This window comes from Jaculus jaculus, chromosome 1 (assembly GCF_020740685.1).
Source record: "Jaculus jaculus isolate mJacJac1 chromosome 1, mJacJac1.mat.Y.cur, whole genome shotgun sequence".
Taxonomy (NCBI): Eukaryota; Metazoa; Chordata; class Mammalia; order Rodentia; family Dipodidae; genus Jaculus; species Jaculus jaculus.
In genome coordinates, this window is record NC_059102.1 from 220719322 (window position 1) to 220741295 (window position 21974).

At 41.5% G+C, this 21974-nt stretch overlaps 1 protein-coding gene across 6 annotated transcripts in view; it reads right to left on the reverse strand.

Annotated features, from left to right (window-relative positions):
* Positions 1 to 21974, reverse strand: part of Eps15l1 (epidermal growth factor receptor pathway substrate 15 like 1) — a 141665-nt gene that overhangs the window by 106334 nt on the left and 13357 nt on the right. The window contains exon 2 of one of the 6 annotated variants that reach the window (XM_045148224.1): positions 14368 to 14454. The exons of the other annotated variants lie outside the window; for them this stretch is intronic. Within the exon in view, the coding sequence (XP_045004159.1) occupies positions 14368 to 14388 (21 nt within the window). The 5' untranslated portion in view covers positions 14389 to 14454. The remainder of the gene's footprint in view (positions 1 to 14367; positions 14455 to 21974) is intronic. 6 annotated transcript variants of the gene reach the window in all.

A 21974-nucleotide genomic window follows, 5' to 3' on the forward strand; every position in this document is an offset into this window, starting at 1 on the left:
TAACATGGGGACTCCCAAATTCCTCAAACAAACGCTATAAGAACCAAGGTCACAGATAACACCAAACACAGTGGTAGTGGGGGATTTCAACACCCCACTTTTGTCAATTGACAGGTCATCCCAGGAAAAAATAAACACAGAGGCACCTGGATTAAATGAGATCATAGAAGGAATGGACCTAACAGATATATACAGGACATTTCATCCAAATGCTTCAGAATACACATTCTTTTCAGCAGCACATGGAACATTCTCTAAAATAGACAATATATTAGGACACAAAGCAAACCTTAACAAATACAGGAAAACTGAAATAATTCCTTGCATTCTATCAGACCACAGTGGAATCAAACTACAAATCAATAGCAAGAAAAGTATGGATCATACACAAAATCATGGAAACTAAATAATGCACTATTAAATGAGTGGGTCAATGAAGAAATCAAGAAGGAAATCAAAAAATTCAGTCAAACGATAATGAGAACACAACATACCAAAATCTCTGGGACATAATGAAGGCAGTACTAAAATGTAAATTATAGCTTTAGGTGCCTATATTAAGAAATTAGAAAGGTCGCAAATAAAGGGCCTAATGCTTTACCTTAAAGCCTTGGAAAAAGAACAACAAAGCAAGCCAAAAATCAGTAGATGGGAAGAAATAATAAAGATTAGGGCAGAATTTAATAAAATAGAAACTAAAAAAACAATCCAAAGAATCAATGAAACAAAGAGTTGGTTATTTGAAAGGATAAAAAAGATTGATAAACACTTAGGAAATCTGACCAAAAGAAAGACAGAAGAGACACAAATTAATAAAATTAGAGATGAAAAAGGTAAAACCACAACAGATTCCAAAGAAATTCAAAAAATCATACGGACATACTATAAAAGAATATACTCCACAAAGTATGAAAATCTGAAGGAAATGGATGATTTCCTTGATTTATATGACCTACCTAAATTAAATCAAGATGAGATTAATCCCTTAAATAGACCTAAAACAAGCATGGAGATCTGAATATTTATCAAAAATCTCCCAACTAAAAAAAGGCCAGGCCCAGATGGATTCACTGCTGAATTTTACCAGATGCTCAAGGAAGAGCTAACACCATTGCTTCTTAAGCTTTTCCATAAAATAGAAAAAGAAGGAATTCTACCAAACTCTTTTTATGAAGCCAGCATCACCCTGATACCAAAACCAAGCAAAGAAAGAACAAAAAAAAGAAAATTACAGACCAATCTCCCTCATGAACATGAGACATAAAGGGAAGAGAAAGGAAGGGAGGAGGGTACTTGATAGGTTGATATTGTATACATGTAAGTACAATGATTGTGATGGGAAGGTAATATGATGGAGAATGGAATTTCAAAGGGGAAAGTGTGGGGGGGATTAACATGGGATTTTTTTATTATCATGGAAAATGTTAATAATTTTTTTTTAATGTAGAGAAAAAAAAAAAAGAAAATTGACCTTCCTTATCTTTCTTGACTAACACTGGACTAAAGTCTACCTTGTCAGATATTAGGATAGCAACCCCTGCTTGCTTTCTAGGCCAATTTGCTTGATAAAAGTCTTACACAGACTGGGAATAGAAGGAACATATCTCAATATAATAAAAGCTACTTATGACAAGCCTATAGCCAACATATTACTAAATGGGAAAAAAACCTAACCAAGGAAGTAAAGAATCTCTACAATGAGACCTTTAAAACTCTCAAGCAAGAAATTGCAGAAGACACTAAAAAGTGGAAAAACATCCCTTGTTCCTGAATTGGAAGAATCAATATTGTGAAAATGGCAATCTTACCAAAAGCAATCTACACATTTAGTGTGATCCCTATCAAAATTCCAAAGACATTTTTTCATGGAAATATAAAAAACAATCCAAAAATTCATTTGGAATCACAAAAAATCCTCGAATATCTAAAATAATACTGAGCAACAAAAATAAGGTTGCTGGTGTCACCATACCTGATTTTAACCTATACTACAAAACCATAATAACAAAAACAGTGTGGTACTGGCACAAAAACAGGCATGTAGATAAATGGAACAGAATAGAGGATCTAGATGTAAGTCCAGGTAGCTATAGCCACCTGATATTCAATAAAAATGCCAAAAATACTCATTGGAGAAAAGACAGCCTCTTCAGCAAATGGTGTTGGTTATATATCTGTAGAAGGATGAAAATAGCTTCTTGTCTCTCTCAATGCACAAGAATAAAGTCCAAATGCATTAAAGAACTTAACATCAGACTGGAAAGAGAATAAAGCAAAGAGGCAACCTACAGAATGGGAAAAAATCTTCACCAACTATACATCTGATAGAGGATTAATACCTAGGCTATAGAAAGAACTCAAAAAGTTAAATAATAAGTAATCAAATAAGCCAACCAAAAAATGGGCTATGGAGCTAAACAGAGCATTCTCAAAGAAAGAAATACAAATGGCATATAACCATCTAAAAAATGTTCTATGTCACTAGTCATCAGGGAAATGCAGATTAAAACTACACTGAGATTCCATCTCACTCCTGTCAGATTGGCTACCATCATGAAAACAAATGATCATAAATGTTGGCGGGGATGTGGAAAAAGAGGAACCCTTCTACACTGCTGGTGGGAATGCAAAATGGTCTAGCCATTGTGGATATCAGTGTGGAGGTTCCTAAAACAGCTGAAGATTGATCTACCATATGACCCAGCTATAGCACTCCTAGGTATATATCTGAAGGAATCATCTCATTTCCTTAGAAGTATGTGCTCAAACATGTTTATTACTACTCAATTTATAATAGCTAGGAAATGGAACCAGCCTAGATGTCCCTCAACTGATGAGTGGATAATGAAGATGTGGCACCTTTATACAATGGAGTTCTACTCAGTGGTAAAGAAAAATGAAGTTATGAAATTTGCAGAACAATGGATGGATCTGGAAAGGATTATAGTAAGTGAGGTAACCCAGGCCCAGAAAGCCAAGCGCCACATGTTCTCCCTCATATGTGGATCCTAGCTACAGATGATTGGGCTTCTGCGTGAGAAGGAAAATACTTAGTAACAGAGGCCAGTAAGTTAAAAAGGAGATATAAAGGGAAGAGAAAGGAAGGGAGGAGGGTACTTAATAGGTTGGTATTGTATACATGTAAGTAGAATGATTGAGATGGGGAGGTAATATGATGGAGGATGGAATTTCAAAGGGAAAAGTTGGGGGGAGGGAGGTATTACTATGGGATATTTTTTATAATCATGGAAAATGTTAATAAAAATTATGAAAAGATTTAAAAAAAAGAAAATTACAGACCAATCTCCCTCATGGACATAGATGCAAAAATTCTCAACAAAATATTAGCAAACAGAATACAAGAATATATCAGAAAGATCATTCACCCTGACCAAGTAGGCTTTAACCCAGAGATGGTTCAATATATGCAAATTGATAAATATAATACACTATATAAATGGATTCAAAGACAAAAATCACATGATAATCTCATTAGATGCAGAGAAAGCATTTGACAAAATCCAACATCCCTTCATGATAAAAGTCCTACAGAGAATGGGAATAGAAGGAACATATCTCAATATAATAAAGGTTATTTATAACAAGCCTACAGTCAACATATTACTAAATGGGGAAACACTGGAGGCTTTCCCACTAAAATCAGGAACAAGATAAGGGTGTCCACTGTCCCCGCTTTTATTTAATATAGTACTGGAAGTCTTAGCCATAGCAATAAATCAAGAGACACACATAAAAGGGATACAAATTGGAAAGGAAGAGATCAAGTTATCATTATTTGCAGATGACATGATTCTACATATAACGGACCCTAAAGACTCTACTAGAAAACTGTTAGAGCTGATAAAAACCTACAGCCATGCAGCAGGACACAAAATAAATACACAGAAATCAGTAGCGTTTCTATATGCTAACAACAAACACAGAGGATGAAATCAGAGAATCACTCCCATTCACAATTTCATCAAAGAAGATAAAGTATCTTGGAATAAACCTAACCAAGTAAGCCTAGATGTCCCTCAACAGATGAGTGGATAATGAAGATATGACACATTTACACAAAGGAGTTCTACTCAGCGGTAAAGAAAAATGAAGTTATGAAATTTGCAGAAAAATGGATGGACCTGGAAAGTATTATACTAAGTGAGGTAACCCAGGCCCAGAAAGCCAAGCACCACATGTTCTCTCTCATATGTGGATCCTAGCTACAGATGATTGGGCTTCTGTGTGAGAATGAAAAAACTCAGTAGCAGAGTCCAGTAAGCTAAATAAGAGATACAAAGGGAAGAGAAAGGAAGAGAGGAGGGTAATTAATAGGTTGGTATTGTATATATAATAGGTTGGTATTGTATATATATATAAGTAGAAGAACAGATTAACGGGGGTGAAAAGGCCCAAAGTGAGGTCAGGGGAGGAGACTAAGTAAAAGAAAGGTGGAGAGAGGACTACTCAAAATCTAAGAGGATATAAATAAATCAAATGGAATCCTCCAACTTTGGACAATGGAACACTCAGGAACCATAGATCATTGCCAGAAAATTTTCAGTGCCGGGGTAGGATATCTTCCAGTGAGTTGTTGGCCAAAACATTATAGGCCATTGCTCAGGCCCTTTGTTTCCCACCAGGAATCGATGGTAAGACCCTACTACTGAAGTCTCCACATACTTGGGCTGCAAGGCCACTGAGAAATCCTGCTGAAACTGAGCTAACCTCTTCCATGTGGACCAGCTGACAGAAAGCTGGAAGAAGCCATTCTGCATGCAGTTCAATGGGAGATAGAGATAACACCAGTGAAGATACTCAACAGTGGACACTGCAAGCCTTATATTTGGCCAGCCAAGCCAAATGAGCCAACAGGTGCAATAGTGGCACGTCTGTCATGGTGGAAACCAACTGCCCTCCAATTTAACTGGAAGCCCACTCCAAGGGAGGGAATACATCCCTGATACTGAAAACTTAAAATAGGGGTTGTCATGAGCCCTAGGGGTGTAACATCTGCTGATGTCTGGATAAGTGTGCTTATCAAACTCTATGCTTATCAAACTGCCCAGTTAGCACTTGTTAATGTTCACACCCTTATATTAATGCTACTCTCACTTTGGGTAGAGAATCTTCTCTTCAGATGGCAGTGACCTTGGGATGACTCAGAAGGTACCATAGTGCTGGAAAGAAGTGACTAGAGTACTGAGTAACTTCTCGATCACACCTTCCAAGGCTCAGGGTCTAATGCGGAAGAGGTGGCGGAAAGAATGTAAGAGCCAAAGGAAGGGTAGGACTCCTTACAACGTGCTCCCTCCAGACATAAAATGGCCTGTATATCCATTACCTCATAGTGCCTGACACTACCTACACAAGACCATCATAAGAAGAGGGAAAGATCATGACATCAAAATAAAAGAGAGACTTATTGAGATGGGGAGGGGATATGATGGAGAATGGAATTTCAAAGGGGAAAAGTGGGGGAGGGAGGGTATTACCATGGAATACTTTTTATAATCATGGAAAATGTTTTAAAAAACTGAGAAAAAATGAAATAAGATTAAAAAAAAAACCTCAGGGATTAAGGTGAGGTGGTCCATGTCTGTCACCCTAGCATTTAGAGGCTGAGGTAGAAGGATTTCAAATTCCAGGTTAGCTCAAGCTACAGTGTAAGACACTGATGCAAAACTCTGTTGTCACTACTTTCTTGTTGCTAGGACAAAACACTAGACCAAAAGCAGTGGATGGAAAGGAAAGACTTTTTATTCTGGCTTATAGTCTTGAGGGAAAGCTTCATGATGGCAGGGGACAGCAAGAAATGAACAGAGGCTAGACATCACCTATGCCGCAGCAGGTGGAAAACAGCAGCAGGAGAGTGACCTGAACACTGTTAAGGGGGAGCTAGATATAACACCCCTAGGCCCACTCCCAACAATATACCTTCTCCAGCAAGGCTCCCCCTCCCAAAGTGTCATCAGCTAAGGACCAAACATTCAAAACACATGAGTTTTGGGGGGACATCTAATTCAGTTCTTTCTACATTCAGGTCTTTCAACTCTGACCAGAACAGTCGATCAAACTGTCTTCAGCACTACAAGGTGTTTCTTAGACTAAGGTTTCAAATCCTTCCACATTTCTCCCACACATCAGTTCCAAAAGGCCAAAAGCCACATAATCAGTTTTCTAGTATCAATGACCCCACTCTTCTGGTAACAGTTTTCTGCTGTAATTACCTTCTTGTTGGTGAGACAAAGCACCCAATCAAAAGCAAATGATGGGAGGAAAGTTTTCCTCTTTTTTTTTTTACTTTGGCTTAGATTCTCAAGGGTTAGTTTCATGACGGCAGAGAAAGCATGGCATGAACAGAAGCCACAGCAGGTAGAAAACAGCAGCAGGTCAGCTAGCTGGACTCTGGCAAGGGGGAGCTGACTATAAAACCCTTAAGCCCATCCCCAACAATAACCTTCCAGCAAAGCTCCACCTTGCCATCAACTGAGGACAAAGCATTTAAAACATATGGGTTTGTGGGGGGATCTCTAATTGAAAACTCCACACTGAGGTTGGAGAGAGAGCTTCGTGGTTAAGATGCTTGCCTATGAAGCCTAAGGATCCAGGTTCGATTTCCTAGTACCCATGTAAGCCAGATAGCGTAGGTGGCACATGATCATTTGCAGCGGCCAGAGGCCCTGGTGTGCTCATTTTCTCCCCCTCTCTCAAATAAATAAATAAAATATTAAAACACCACACTCTCCCTCCATCATCAATAAAAACAAAAAGAAGCTGGGTATGAATAGTGCACATCTTTAATGCCAGCACTCAGGAGGCAGAGGTAGGAGGATCTCCATGAGCTCAAGTCCAACATATGACTACAGAGTGAGTGCCAGGTCAGCCTGGGAGGCAGAGGTAGAAGGGTTGCGGTGAGTTCGAGGCCACCCTGAGACTACATTGTGAATTCCAGGTCAGCCTGGACCAGAGTGAGACCATACCTTGAAAATCCAGAAAAAAAAAAAAAAAAAAAAACTTGGAAATGAAAATGTGTATATGGAGCCAGGCATGGTGACACACCATGCCACATGATAGATTCCAGTATGCAAAAGACTGAGGTAAGAAGATGACAGGCTGTAGGGCAGCCTGAGCCACATCACAAGAACCTATCTCAAGCAGGGAGTAATGGTGCACACCTTTAATCCCAGCTCTCAGGAAGCAGAGGTAGAATGACAGCCATGAGCTCAAGGCCAGCCTGAGACCACCTAGTGAATTCCAGGTCAGCCTGAGCTACACAGTGAGACCCTACCTCGCAAAACTAAAAACTAAAAAAAGAACCTATCTCAAATACACCCACAGCCAAAAATGTGTGCATAGCTGGGTAGGTGGCTTCAATGGAGAGACACTGAGCCTGGCAGACATGGCTATCTATGGTAGGTTCCTAGAAGTCACTCATCTTTCCTCCTATGGGTATGCAGACCTCAATATGGTTGAAGACCACCCCTGGGCACTTATGCTTTGGTAAGAACCTGAACGGCCTGGTCATTTAAGGACAAGTGCGAGCAATAGCTTTGTCTCTGACAGGACCACACTTTTGTCAAGCAATAGAAACTAGCCTGTCTGAGGCTGGAGATGGTTTAGTAGTTTTGAGCACTTTCAATTCAAGCATGAGAGCCTGAGAAGGTCTGAGAGTACTCATCAATCCCCAGTACCCACATAGACAGCAGGGCACGGCCATGCATTTGCAAGCCTAGTTCAAAGGGGGAGCTAAAACCTGAGAAGTGTTGTAGCTTGGGGAGAAAAAAAAAGCTCCACGTGAGAAAAAAAGAACAGGTGAAAGAATGACACTCCCTCTGGCCACTGCAGGTGAGTGCATGGACACCTCAGTGGCACATACAGAGGGCATACACAACACACACAGGGAAGAAGAAAGAAATTAAAGAAACTAGTCCTTCTGGCCAGGGTTGCAGCTGAGAGACAGAGAATGTAAGAAGCCTTGGTGCCTCTTTAAACATATACACCTATGCCCTCCAGCTACCAAGTGCCAGCTCTTGTCAGCCTTGCAGAGGGGAAAGACAAAAGCACTCACAGAAGGACAGATTGGGGCAATAAACAGGGGCTTGCTGGCTGTGCCAAAAAAAAAAAAAAATCCTTGTCTTCACAGCACATTGCAGAAAGAATGCTTATGAGTAGGACACAACTGTCACATATCCACCAAGTGAGAAAGGAGGCGCTGGGCTAGCTGCAACCTCTGAGCAACCCAGGTGGAAACCTGATGCAGACAGAGGTATGCTTCAGGGGCAGAGTGCTTGCTCAGCATACCTGAGCCTGGGGCTCCACCCCAGCATGGCAAATATAAAAGCAAAGATTGAAAATTCAACCTAGCAGGACAGGCACCAGGGCTTTCTGGAGGAAATGGGTGGCCTCTTCATGTTGCTCCATATTTCGGATGTTCCCTGCACTGGACAGAAAAGGGAAAGGAGCTGGAGATGCCTAAGCACTGCCCGGGAGGGCAGCAGAAAATGGACTCATCCTGCTTGTGGACACAGCACGGTCGTCAAGCCTACAATCCCTTGATGCAACCAAGTCAAGGCAGGGATACTGACCAGAAAGGGCCTAGTGCAAGGATTCAAGGGTTGAGAGCTCCAAAGGTTCCCAGGAGGCCATGGCCCAGCCTTATCTATAGAAAACAGACAGGAGCCGGGCGTGGTGACGAACACCTTTAATCCCAGCACTTCGGAGGCAGTTAGGAGGATTGCCATGAGTTCAAGGCCACCCTGAGACTACATAGTGAATTCCAGGTCAGCCTGAGTCAGAGTGAGACCCTACCTCAAAAAACCAAAACAAAAAAAAAAAAAAAGGAAAGAAAAGAAAAGAAAACAGCAGGCAAGGGAAGCAAAGGTCAATTTTTAGCAGCCTTCTGGCCCCAATCTATTCCTGGGACAGAATGTCTGGCTCTGTCTGCACTTCACCAGCAACCTTCCTAACTTGCTTCACTAACATAAGTAATTTCAGGTGTCATCCCACCTGCTCCAGGTGAACTCTGCAGCAGAGAGGGCAGGCAGAAGCTAGGTGTGATAGCTTCATGCCTGTCATTCTAGCACTTAGGAAGCTCAGGCAGGGCCAGTATAAATTCCAGGCCAGCCCGGGATACAGTGAGACGGCACCCAGGATTAGCAGAATTGAGCAAGGCTCCAGCCAAGCAGAAGAGCAAACACATCAGTGACAAAGCTGTCCATGCTATGCTGAGACTGGGGTGACATCCAAGGAGCACTGGAGCCTTGTGAAGGCCTGCAGATCAGAGGGCTAGAGAAGAGATCACCAATGCTGCTAGTAGCAGGACATAACATAGCATGAGGGTTGGTGAGAGTAAATACAGAGAATAGGTGGAGTGAGATGACTCCATCACAGCAGAGTCAAGCTGCAGGCATGGCTGTGAGCAGGATGACTCCACCAGCACCCAGAATGCCATTAGACGTGGCAAAGCAGGGGGTGTTGAGGACATGATACTGCAAGACCTGTTTGAAAAAGACGAGGCAGAGGAACATGCCAGTATACACAGACACAGTCACAGTGACAGAAAGGCAGAAGTGCCACCTCCATGCTCAGTCTTGTCCAGGATCAACAGTGAATCAAGGCTATGCAGCACCTCCACAAAGCTGAGACTGTACTACAGTCCTCAAGACATCCCACCTATCCAAGGAAGCTCAGGGAAACAATCCTCTCCCATTATGCCTGTGGGGTGCCAAAGGTAGTTTCCAAAAGGGCATCACAGCTCAGAGGAAATGCCTGTCACACACAGGGCCACCTCCTACCTTACAGGAGGACATCTACTTCCCATAGAGCTCCAAACTCTTTGCAAGCATACCCTGAGCCTTCCCCAAATTCCTTTTCTACATGGCTGCCTGGGATTCCAATGGCCCTACCGTCTCTCAACCTCAGGCCTGACTTGCTGAGTGCAGGAGGACACCAGATCCTGCTCTAAGTCAGGTGAGTCAGACCCATTTTTCTACCTCACCCACTGCAGATGGCATCACTGGCCTCTCTGCACATAGTTAATCCACAGTATAGCTGTGCTCACCATGCTTGGTCACTTTTCAATTATCTCCTGGGCACTCTAGAGAGTAGGTATCAGACATAGCTTCAAGACCCCAGGGTGAACAGACGGTCTCTGTCTGGTACAGCAGGCCATGATGTATGGTCAGCTGACACATACTAACTCAGAATAGCAAACATACTGGCTAGATGACAAGGATGATGACTAGAGCTGTGTGTCTAGATGAGGAGAATCACCTACCCTTGCCCCAGAGACCTCTGGTCCAGCAGCATACTGCTTTCTGGCTTCCCTCTCCCTATCTAGCATGCAGCAAACACCCTATGCAAATGCCTTGTACTTTCCAGAGGAGATGAGACTTGTGGTAGTTTGAATAGATGCCCCCAATATATTCAGTTATTATTATTAGTTTGTAGTTTGGATCTGCAGCCACTTGGCTGAAGGAGTCGTCGCTGGGCGGATCTTAAGGTGTGATGGTGGGTTTGAAATTCCAATCTAAGGTGCCTAGTTCTACCTGGAGATCCACCTGTGTGGTTTTTGGCTTATGTCTTTTCTCTCTTTGCTTGGACCCATGAAAGCAAGCCAGCTTCTTCTGCCATTATGGAACTTCCCCTGAATCTGTAAGCTTCAGTAAATATCCCTTCCTCCGTAACTGTGCCTGGTTTGGAAGTTCATCTCAGCAAACCTGAAGCTGTCTGCTACAAGAGTCCAACCCTGAGCCTGAGCCTGCAGTCTAGCTCCCTCCTTCCCTGTCTGGACAACTTCACTCCATACAGGTTAACTGACTAGATCAGAAAAATGGATCTATCCATATGCTATCTACAAAAAACCCCACCTAACTTTCAAAGACAGACACCTCCTTGGGGTAAAAGGATAAAAAACAATCTTCTAAGCAAATGGAAATAAAAACAAGTAGATGTGACTACTAATATCTGACAAAATAGACTTCAAACTAAAAGTAATCAAAAAAGACAAAAAAAGGCAACTTTTACTCATCAAGGAAAGGATCCAGCAAGAAGATATCACAATCATAAACTTAAGATATACCAAACAAAATCTACTTGATAAACCAGAAATAAATTCCAATACCATCATAGTGGGGGACTTCAACACCCCATTATCATCAATAGACAGATCACCCAAGGAGAAAATCATCAAGGAAATAATTCGGCTCAATAACACCACAGACCAATTAGACCTTACAGACATCTACAGGACATTTCATCCCAATTCCCACAGAATACACATTCTTCTCAGCAGCTCATGGGACCTTCTCTAAAATAGATATATTAGGCCCAGAAAGCCAAGCACCACATGTTCTCTCTCATATGTGGATCCTAGCTACAGATGACTGGGCTCCTGCAAGAGAATGAAAATACTTAGTAGCAGAGGCCAGTAAGTTAAAAAGGAGACATAAAGGGAAGAGAAAGGAAGGGAGGAGGGAACTTAGTAGGTTGATATTGTATATATGTAAGTAGAATGATTGAGATGGGGAGGTAATATGATGGAGAATGGAATTTCAAAGGAGAAAGTGGGGGGGGGAATTAACATGGGATTTTTTTTTTTTTTTTTTTTTTTTTTGAGGTAGGGTCTCACTCTGGCTCAGGCTGACCTGGAATTCACTATGTAGTCTCAGGATGGCCTTGAACTCTTGGCGATCCTCCTACCTCTGCCTCCCGAGTGCTGGGATTAAAGGCGTGCGCCACCACGCCCGGCTAACATGGGATTTTTTTTATAATCATGGAAAATGCTAATAAAAATTTAAAAAAATAAAATACAATAGATATATTAAGACATAAAGCATGTACCCATAAACTCTGGAAAACTGACATAACTTCCTCTTCCTGTGTCTGACCACAATGCATTGAAGCTAGAAACCAACAAGAGAAACAACAGAAAGCTTACTAGCTCTTGGAGACTGAACAACTCACTATTAAACAATAAATGGAAAAAGCTGCGTGTGGTGGCACACATCTTTAATCCCAGCACTCAGGAGGCACAAGTAAGAGGATCATCATGAGTTCAGGACCAACCTAGGACTACAGAGTAAACTCCACATCAGCCTAGGCTTGAGGGAGAACCTGCCTCAAAATAAATAAATAAATGGGATGTGGAAGAAATCAAAAAAACTGAAATTTCTAGAACTGAATGATATCAGAATTTATGGGACCCACAATTCTAGGAGACAATTCACAGCACTAAATGCCTTCATATCATAGACAGATCCCAAATTAATAACCTAAAGGCATTGCAAAAAAAAATACAACTCCAAGAGTTCCAAATGGAAAGAAATAATCAAGATCAGGAGCACTGTGTGGTGGTGCATGCCTTTAATCCCAGGGGAGACCCTACCTCAAAGGAAAAAAAAATGATGAGGGATGGACAAAGGGCTTAGTGATTAAGGTGCTTGCCTTGAAATGTTAAGGACCCAGGTTCAATTTCCCAGAACCCACATAAACCACAACAACCAGTTGTACAAGGTGGCACATGTGTCTGGAATATACAGTGGCTAGAAGCCCTGGCATGCCCATTCTCTCTCTCCCTCTCAAATAAATTTTCCTTCCTGCTGCCTTTTTCTAAGGTGGTTAGGTTTGGGAAGCAGATAAATTATCTCACTTGTGCTTTTTAAGCTATTCAATGGGTGGGACTTGCATGCTTGTTTGGAGAATCCACTGACTCCCGAGGTTTGAACACAGCTGTGGGTGTGAAAAAGCCATTCTACTCTTGCTGTTTCTGTGTCTGCTTGGTGCCTGAAGAGCTCTCCGGGAGGTAGAGCAGAGTGTCCCACACTCCCCCAGGGCATATGTCACCTGCAATGGGGGCATCTGGGGAACATGAGCACTGCAGCTTCTATTAAAGTTGTTAGAACCAAAGTGGCGAGCTGCTACTCTCCACGACCCACAGGCCTTCCCAGCATAATCCTGGGCATCTTGGAGGGCCTCAGCATTTCTGCTTCCTACTGCTGCTTTGGGGCAAAGAGGGCATCCCTGGTGTGTGTCCCAAGAAGAGCATTGGGTGAGTCTCAGGCACTTTATCAGTGCCAGACTTGTTGCATGGTGACCTCAGCCTCTGCAAAAAAAAGAGAAGCAGAGAACGCTAGAAGCCACCTGTGGCAAGGACCAGCCAGTGCAGGCCTGTGTGGAGCTAGTGAGGACTCCAAACCAGACTCTGCTTCTGCCATGTCCAGTGTTTGTACCATCATGGTTAAGTGACCAGAATTAACAATGTACTTTCACTTATTTATTTAAGAGAAAAGAGGCGGGGGGGGGGGGAGGAAGAGCGAGAGCGAGCACATGCCAGGGCCTGTAGCCACTGCACACCAGATGAATGTGCCACCTTATACTTCTGAGTTTTGGGGGTACTGAGGAATTGAACTCAGGTCCACAGGCTTTCCGGGCAAGCACCTTAATCAATAAGCTATCTCTCCAGCACAAGAATTAGCAATAAACTTTTAAATGCTATTTCTGCCTGTATATGAAGACAACAAAACAACATTTAAACACTTAACTGATTATTCAAAATAAGAAATCATTTTGATAATCGTCAGCCTGAGATTACATAGTGAATTCCAGGCCAGCTTGGCCTAGAGTGAGACTCTACCTCAAACCGCCCAGCCCCTCCCCCCCGCCCCCCCCGCAAATTAACTCCAAATGGATGAAGAACCTCAATATAAGACCTGAAACTCTAAAACTACTGGCAGGGAGAATTAGGGAAAACTCTCCAAGATATAGGACTGGCGAAAGACTTCTTGAATAGGACCCCAGTAACTCAGGAAATTAAAACACTCAACCAGTGGGATCTCATGAAACTAAAAAGCTTTTGGATATGCATACCATAAACAGAGCCAACAGACAACCCACAGAATGGGAGAAAATCTTCACTAGCTATACCTCCAAAAGAGGCCTAATATCTACAATCTACAAAGAACTCAAAAAACTAATAAGAAAATAATCAAACACTTCACTCAAAAAACTGGGGCAGGGCTGGAGAGATGGCTTAGCGGTTAAGCGCTTGACTGTGAAGCCAAAGGACCCCGGTTAGAGGCTCGATTCCCCAGTACTCACGTTAACCAGATGTACCATGGGGCGCATGCATCTGGAGTTCGTTTGCAGTGGCTGGGAGTCCTAGCGCGCCCATTCTTTCTTTTTCTTTCTGTCACTCTCAAATGAATAAATAAAAATGAACGAAATTTTTTTAAAAAACTGGGGCAGAGAACTGAACACAGAAATCTCAAAGGAGGAAATGCAAATGGTAAAGACTTACTTAAACAAATGTTCAACATCTTTAATCATCAGGGAAATGCAAAGTAAAACAACTCTATTCCACCTTACCCCAGACAGGATGATAATCATCAAATAAATTCAAGAGGCCTTTAATCCCAGGACTCGGGAGCCAGAGGTAGGAGGTTGGAGGACACCCTGAGAATACAGAATGAATTCCAGGTCAGTCTGGACTAGAGTGAAACCCTACCTGGGGGAAGAGGGGGAACTCAATGAGGCCTGGAGAGATGGCTTAGCAGGGTTAAGATGCTTGCCAGTAAAGCCAGAGTACCCAGGTTTGGTTCCCCAGTACCCACATAAAGCCAGATGCACAAGACAGCACATGATTCTGGAGTTCATTTGCAGTGGCTAGAGGCCCAGGAGCAACCATTCTCTCTCTACGTCAGTTTCTCTCTCTCTCAAATAAACAAATAAAAAAATTAAGTATTTTTTAAAAATCCAATGAGGATTTTAAAGGCGTGGTGGCATATGTCTTTAATCCCAGCACTCAGGAGGCAGAGGTAGGAAGATTGCTATGAGTTCAAGGCTACCCTGAGACTACACAGCAAATTCCAGGTCAGCCTGACCTAGAGTGAGACCCTACCTCAAAAAAAAAAAAAAAATCAAAACCAAGTGAGGACTGGAGAGATGGCTTAGCAGTTAAGGCACTTGCCTACAAAGCCTAAGGACCCAGGTTCAATTCCCCAGTACCCACATAAGCCAGATGTACAAGGTGGCACATGTGTCTAGAGTTTGTAGGGGCTAGAGGCTCTGGTATGCCCATTCTCTCTGTCTGACACCCTTCAAATAAATAAATACATTTACAAAATGGAACAAAAAAACTTAAAAATCAAATGACAAGCAGGGCCAGGTGGTGCACACCCTTAAACCCACCAGAGGATCACCATGACTCTGAGGCCACCCTGAGACTACATAGTGAATTCCAGGTCAGCCTGAGCTAGAGTGAGACCCTACCCCAGTGGGGGGGAGGATCAAATGACAATAAATGTTACTGAGGCAGAAGAACCCTTATTCACTGCTGATAGGAATGTAAACTTGTACAACCACTCTGGAAATCAGTATGGAGACTCCTAAAAAGATGAATATTGGCTAGAAGTGGTGGTGCATGCCTTTAATCCCAGCACTAAGAAGGCAGAGGTAGGAGGATCAATGTGAGACTGAGGCTAGCCTAAGACTACACCGTGAATTCCAGGTCAACCTGGGCTATAGCGAGACCCTACCTCAAAAAAACAAAAAGAAAAGATGAATATTGATTTATCATCTGGCCCAGCCATTCCACTCCTTGGTATCTATCACTTCCCTCTCTTACTTCAAAGATACTTGCTCAACCAGATTTATCACTGCAAAGAAGCAAAGAGAATAAAGACTGTGACGATGATGAGGACAAGGACGCTGCAGACCAGGAGGAACATGATGAAGAAGAGCAAGAGGAGGAAAATGACTACATCAATTTGTACTTTGAGGACAGAGACGATTTTGGCGCCAACAGTGATGACAACATGGGTGAAGCCACCTACTAGCCTGGGGTTGTTCTGAGGATGCTGACACTGTTCCGAGCGCCGGGAAGGAGTGGTTTGATTCATGATGAGTGCATCCTTTGTGTTCCTATGTCTCGCTAATACTGTTCTTTGGGAGCAGGGTTTCACACTAGCCCAGGCTGACCTGGAACTCACTCTGTAGCCCAAGCTGGCCTCACATTCATGGCAATCCTCCTACCTCAGCCTCCCGAGTGCTGGAATTAAAGGCATGCAACTCCACACCAGGCTTGTTCTTGTTTTGCTTGACAAAAATACTTGTCAGAATGTTCAGAACCACTTAAAGTTTACATACCTGTGACCTTATAGTCTGACATTCCTCCTGAACTTCACCTATGCCGTCTCTCTTCTGTGTGCTAGTGAGGTTGAAAGGGGCTCTGCTTTTGTTTTTTGTATTATTTGAATTTGAATGTGCCTAAAGAATTGTAGCATCTCCTAACCTATGTATTCATACTTGAAAAGAACTCATTCTTGTTTAACTGCTGATCTTTTGTAAAACACCTACTAGTCCCAGTGGATTTCTAAGTATTGCACGTGGAGCACTTTAAAAACAAAGAAACTAAAAAATTGATTCTAGTATGTTCTAAACTACTATTACATTAGGACCACATACACCTGCCTACAAGCTCAGCCTTATGAGACTATAGCGGTTTGGTGATGGAAACCGTGCAGAGGGAGAAATAGTGACCCAGATTAAATAAATGTCATGCGTCCATCTCAGCCAAAGCAAAAGCCCTCAGGTGGGATGATGATCGTAAATCCTTGACTCTGTGGATAGCTTCGTACAGTATATGAATGAATGATCCCATTGCAATAAGCTTGACAACTTCAAATACTTGGGTTTCTGAAAAATTAGAATGGGACATTCTTTAACTGTGTAACTTACCTCACTGTGGAAGTTCTGGTTGTATAAACTTCGTGACAGAATGATGTGTGTGCCAATGTGGAGAACTGTCATGACCTCTGGCATGTTTCAAGAGACTTATAAGGTGTACCGTCCATTACATAATTATGCAGAATGAACTCAGGTCACCTTGAAATTAAGATTGAGCTTTCTTAACCTTACAGGCTACCTCTCCTGCCACTGTATATTTTGGGGAGAAAATACTTAGAAAACTCAGGCTTCAAAAACTTTAAAATGCCAAAGAATTTCAAAGAAATTGATATGTATTTCAAAACTGATGTATGAAAATTACCTGCCAAAAGGATGAAAGTTTATTGTTCTCCTCTAGGGGGATTTATCAGCCATTATCCTTGAACCTGAGAATTGAGAGCCCTTTATATTATCATTATGGAAATAACCTTGAAACTGAGCTTAAGATTCAGTGCCTTAGTTTCTCCCCTTGCAAACAAATTCCTATAAAAATGGTTTAAGGGCTGGAGAGATGGCTTAGCAGTTAAGCGCTTGCCTGTGAAGCCTAAGGACCCCGGTTCGAGGCTCGGTTCCCCAGGACCCACGTTAGCCAGATGCACAAGCGGGCGCACGTGTCTGGAGTTCGTTTGCAGAGGCTGAAAGCCCTAGCACACCCATTTTCTCTCTCTCCCTCTATCTGTCTTTCTCTCTGTGTCTATCGCTCTCAAATAAATAAATAAAAAATTTTAAAAAAATGGTTTAAACACTAACCATATATACATTTGTGTGTGTGTGTGTGTATAATCTTACCTTATGAAAACGATCACTTGTTGAATTTGGTTCTTTCCTTCTAAACAAAGTTATTGAAAACAGCTGTGAGGAACAAATCCTGTCCTGACTGGATTTGCCCATCTTGTATCTTTGGGGGAAAGTGGAGAACATTGATGTTGCCTGGTGAGGATTTATAACATGAACATTAATCAGGAAAGAGTACTTGGGATGGCAACACTTGAGGGTGGGTGTCAGAGCCCACCGAGGTAGTGAACGCATGTGACTGTGCTAACGAGCTTATCAAAAAATTCTAAAAGCTGCAACCCATTACAAACCTCACTTGCAGCATTCAGTATAGCAGCAAATCATGTAGCTGCTTGGGAGTGATGAAGAGGTGTTTTCTTCTCTCTCCTTTGGTACCAGAGCCAGATGTTTAGTCCATAGATGTTTTCTCATCCTCTTACTTGCTGTGTGGCTAATCAGCGGATGGGCAGGGGCTGCACTCAGTGTTTTCGCTGTCTAGTCCTGGCGTACTCTTTTAAGCACATTTCCCCCCCCCCCCCCGCTTAAAATATCATTTTACAACTTGAAGTATACTGTTTTTGAGGACGAGATTTTGTAAGTTGCTTCCCATCAGAAATCTTGTTTTTCTAGCTTAAGGTCTGAGTCTGAGATTATTCCACTGGAAGGCAAGCATTATTTTGCAGATAGCTTTTTTTTTTTTAAGCTTACTGGTAAAATGTCTTTAAAATTATGACAAATGTAACTGGTTGCTGCGATGCTTATTTTTCTGTATTTACTTACACATTAAAATCTTACCAAAAAAAAAGTTGTTTGGCCTCTAATTGAGATGTCTAAATGCTGAGCCTGTATGTTTTATATGTGATAAAGCCTTCATTTTGTTACATAAAACATCTGTTTAGGGCTGGAGAGATGGTTTAGCGGTTAAGTGCTCGCCTGTGAAGCCTAAGGACCCCAGTTAGAGGCTTGATTCCCCAGGACCCATGTTAGCCAGATCCACAAGGGGGCGCACGCCTCTGGAGTTCATTTGCAGTGGCTGGAGGCCCTGGCGCGCCCATTCTCCCTCTCTCTCTGACTCTTTCTCTCTGTCTGTTGCTCTCAAATAAATAAATATAATAATTTTAAAAATCTGTTTACAACAATAGATTTCTTAAGTGTTCTCTTATATGACTTCCCATTGGGTAAAACTTTTATTTGTTTGCTATAAACTTATACTAATTTGAAAAAACTGGGCCTAATTATATAAAATTTTATTGCATCTGTAAAATTACCAAACTTTAAACTTTTTCCACCTAACATACTTTCATTAGCTCTTTAAAGCTAAGATCTCTAGACCAAGTAAGTAAAAACTATAAGCCTTCTATATTAAGGTGTTACAAAAAAACCTTTAAATATGATAACTAGCCGGGCGTGGTGGCGCACGCCTTTAATCCCAGCACTTGGGAGGCAGAGGTAGGAGGATCGCTGTGAGTTCGAGGCCACCCTGAGACTCCATAGTGAATTCCAGGTCAGCCTGGGCTAGAGTGAAACCCTACCTCGAAAAACCAAAAAAAAAAAAAAGATAACTAAACTTAAAAATTAATTTCTTAATCTATACCATATTTAAAGTTAAAATTGTTTAAGATATTTCAAATATTAGTCAGGCATGGTGACACACAACTTTAATCCCAACGCTCAGGAGGCAGAGGTAGGAGGATCACTAAATTCGAGGCCAGTCTGAGAATACATAGTGAATTCCAAGTTAGTCTGGGCTAGACTGAGGCCCAACCTCAAAAACAAACAACAAAAAAAGATATTTCAAATATTGCCAAATCTTTATATTTCCAAAAACTCCAATTAACTCCCCATCCAAGTTAACAATTCCTTCTCCCTTTTCCTACCACCTATGTTACTATTTTTCTTTTTTAAAAAAATTTGTTTATTTTTACTTATTTGAGAGTGAGAGAGAAAGAGGCAGAGAGAAAGAGAGAGAATGGGCGTGCCAGGGCCTCCAGCCACTGCAAACCGAACTCCAGATGCATGCGCCCCCTTGTGCATCTGGGTAACGTGGGTCCTGGAGAATTGAGCCTTGAACCAGGGTCCTCAGGCTTCACAGGCAAGCGTTTAACCGCTAAGCCATTTCTTGAACCACCTTGTGCACATATGTGACTTTGCAGGCTTGCATCACCTTGTGCATCTGGATTACTTGGGACCTGGAAAGTTGAACATGGGGGTTCGCAGGCTTCACAGGTTGCCTTAACTGCTAAGCCATCTCTCCAGCCCCAGATGTGGATTTCTGTATCGTGACAATACACGGGCCCGAAAGCTCTCCCAACACATCTCCATCTCAGGGGGCCACTGTATCTTAAGGCTCCTTTGAATATGTCACTAGAACTCCCTCTCCCAAAGTAGAAAGTGGAGAATAAAGCTCCAGAGTTGCTTCTACCCCCTTCCAAAAACCAACTCAGGCTCCAATCTGAGACCCTGGGGGTTAATACCTTTTATTATGATTTCTGTTCTGAGCAGTGCCATTTCGTTGTGGGGATGTTTTCCACAAAGCCCACTGTAGTAGATGGCATAGCCAATTTTTACTGTTGAGTGTCCCCCAGAAGGAACACTAAAAGTAATTAAGATTAAAGACAAAACAAAATACAAGATTCTCCTACTCTTAAAGAGTTGTAAAATGGCAGGATCAGAAAGCAGCCAATGGCCCTGAGGAAAGTCCAAAACTTTCCCTGGAATTTACAAAGGAAAAAAAAAATGTCTCTTTCTTAGCTTCCCTGCCTTGCAGAGCCAAGGGGCTGCCAAGCACAGGGAATCTCAGGATCCTGGCCCCAGCATGATGATGAATGAATGCCAAGTCGCTATGGGGACTTTATCTTTTTACACTTCTATGGAACTACTAACAAACTATAATAGCCTCAAGATTTAAATTTAAAAGTACTCAATACTAAATTTGTAAAAAAAAAAAATTCTAAAATTTATAATTATGTTTAAATCTGCTTTTTGTATTTTTAAAAATGTGTTTCAGGAAAGTAATAAGAAACAAAACTCCAAAAGTCTATATGTTTATTCTGGGTAAATAGTGTAAGTCAAATCTGGTCTATTCTTTCAAAAAAAGTTACTTCAAAAGGCCTTCTTAAAAAAAATGGCCATATTAAAAGTCTTATAGTAAGGACAATAAAAATTTTTGTTGATAGCTATGAAATAAAATGACTAAAAAAGATAAACTGGGGAGAAAATTTATATATTGGATGTTAAATGTTTAATGAAAAAGACTGTCACAGAGTGGTTACATAGATCGTAAAGTAAAAGTATGTGAAAGGTATGTGTAAAGTATGCAGATGAAGATATGAGTAAGCTTAAACAGAAGGTTAAAGTACTTAATCAGATTACAGACTTCTTGAGATATAAAATGACAATTAGCCTAGGGTTTACATCAGACTAACGAAGTATGGCCCTGGCTGGTAGCAGGTTGTTAACATGGTATTTAGGTTGTAAATTTAACTTTAACTTATTAATACTAATCTGGTCATAATGATGGTTATGAAAAACTGAATTTAGAGTACCCAACCAAGTTAACTAGGTTCTTCTATTTGTCAACCTTTTGACTAAATCTTAAGGTTAAAATTGACCCATTAAAGCCAGGCACAGTGGCGTACACCTTTAATCTCAGCACTTGGGAGGCAGAGAGTTTGAGGCTACCCTGAGACTACATAGTGAATTCCATGTCAGCTGGACCAGAGACCCTACCTCGGGAAAAAAAAAAAAAAAAAGACACACTAATATTTAATTCTCTAAGGTTATATCTAAAACCCTGCCTCAAAAAAAAAAAAAAAATCTCACAGAGAAACTACTTACTCACTTTTTTCCTATTTTATAAGGTAAATAGACCACATTTAAAACATTAAACAGTATTTATCTGCCATACACTTGAAAACTATTGACTTCATGGTGAACAATAAAAGAAAATTCTAAACAAAGTTATGTTGTGATTTAAGATGCAGTCCCCTCAATTCCTCCAACAATCAGTCTTAATACTTTAATTCTAACTTATGTCATTACTGAACAGGTTTACCAAAGCACCACAGACAGAATTACAGAGTCAGTTAAGGTTTGAATAGTTAAAGATTATGTCATAAGCCGGGTGTGGTGGTGCACACCTTTAATCCCAGCACTCAGGAGGCAGAGGTAGGAGGATTGCTGGGAGTTTGAGGGCAACCTAAGACTCCATAGTGAATTCCAGGTCAGCCTGGACTAGAGCAAGACCCTACCTTGAAAAAAAAAATATTATGTCATAAAATTTTGTGTATGTTAATAGATATTTCTTTTTGGGTCATCACATAAAGGTGCTTATTTGCAAAGCCAGATGCACATAGTGGAACATACATTTGGAAATTGTCTTGTAAATCGTTTGCAGTGGCAAGTGGCCCTGGCATGCTCATTCCCTCCCTTTTTCATGAGACTTGTCTCCTTTTTTCGTTAGATCATGTCAGTTT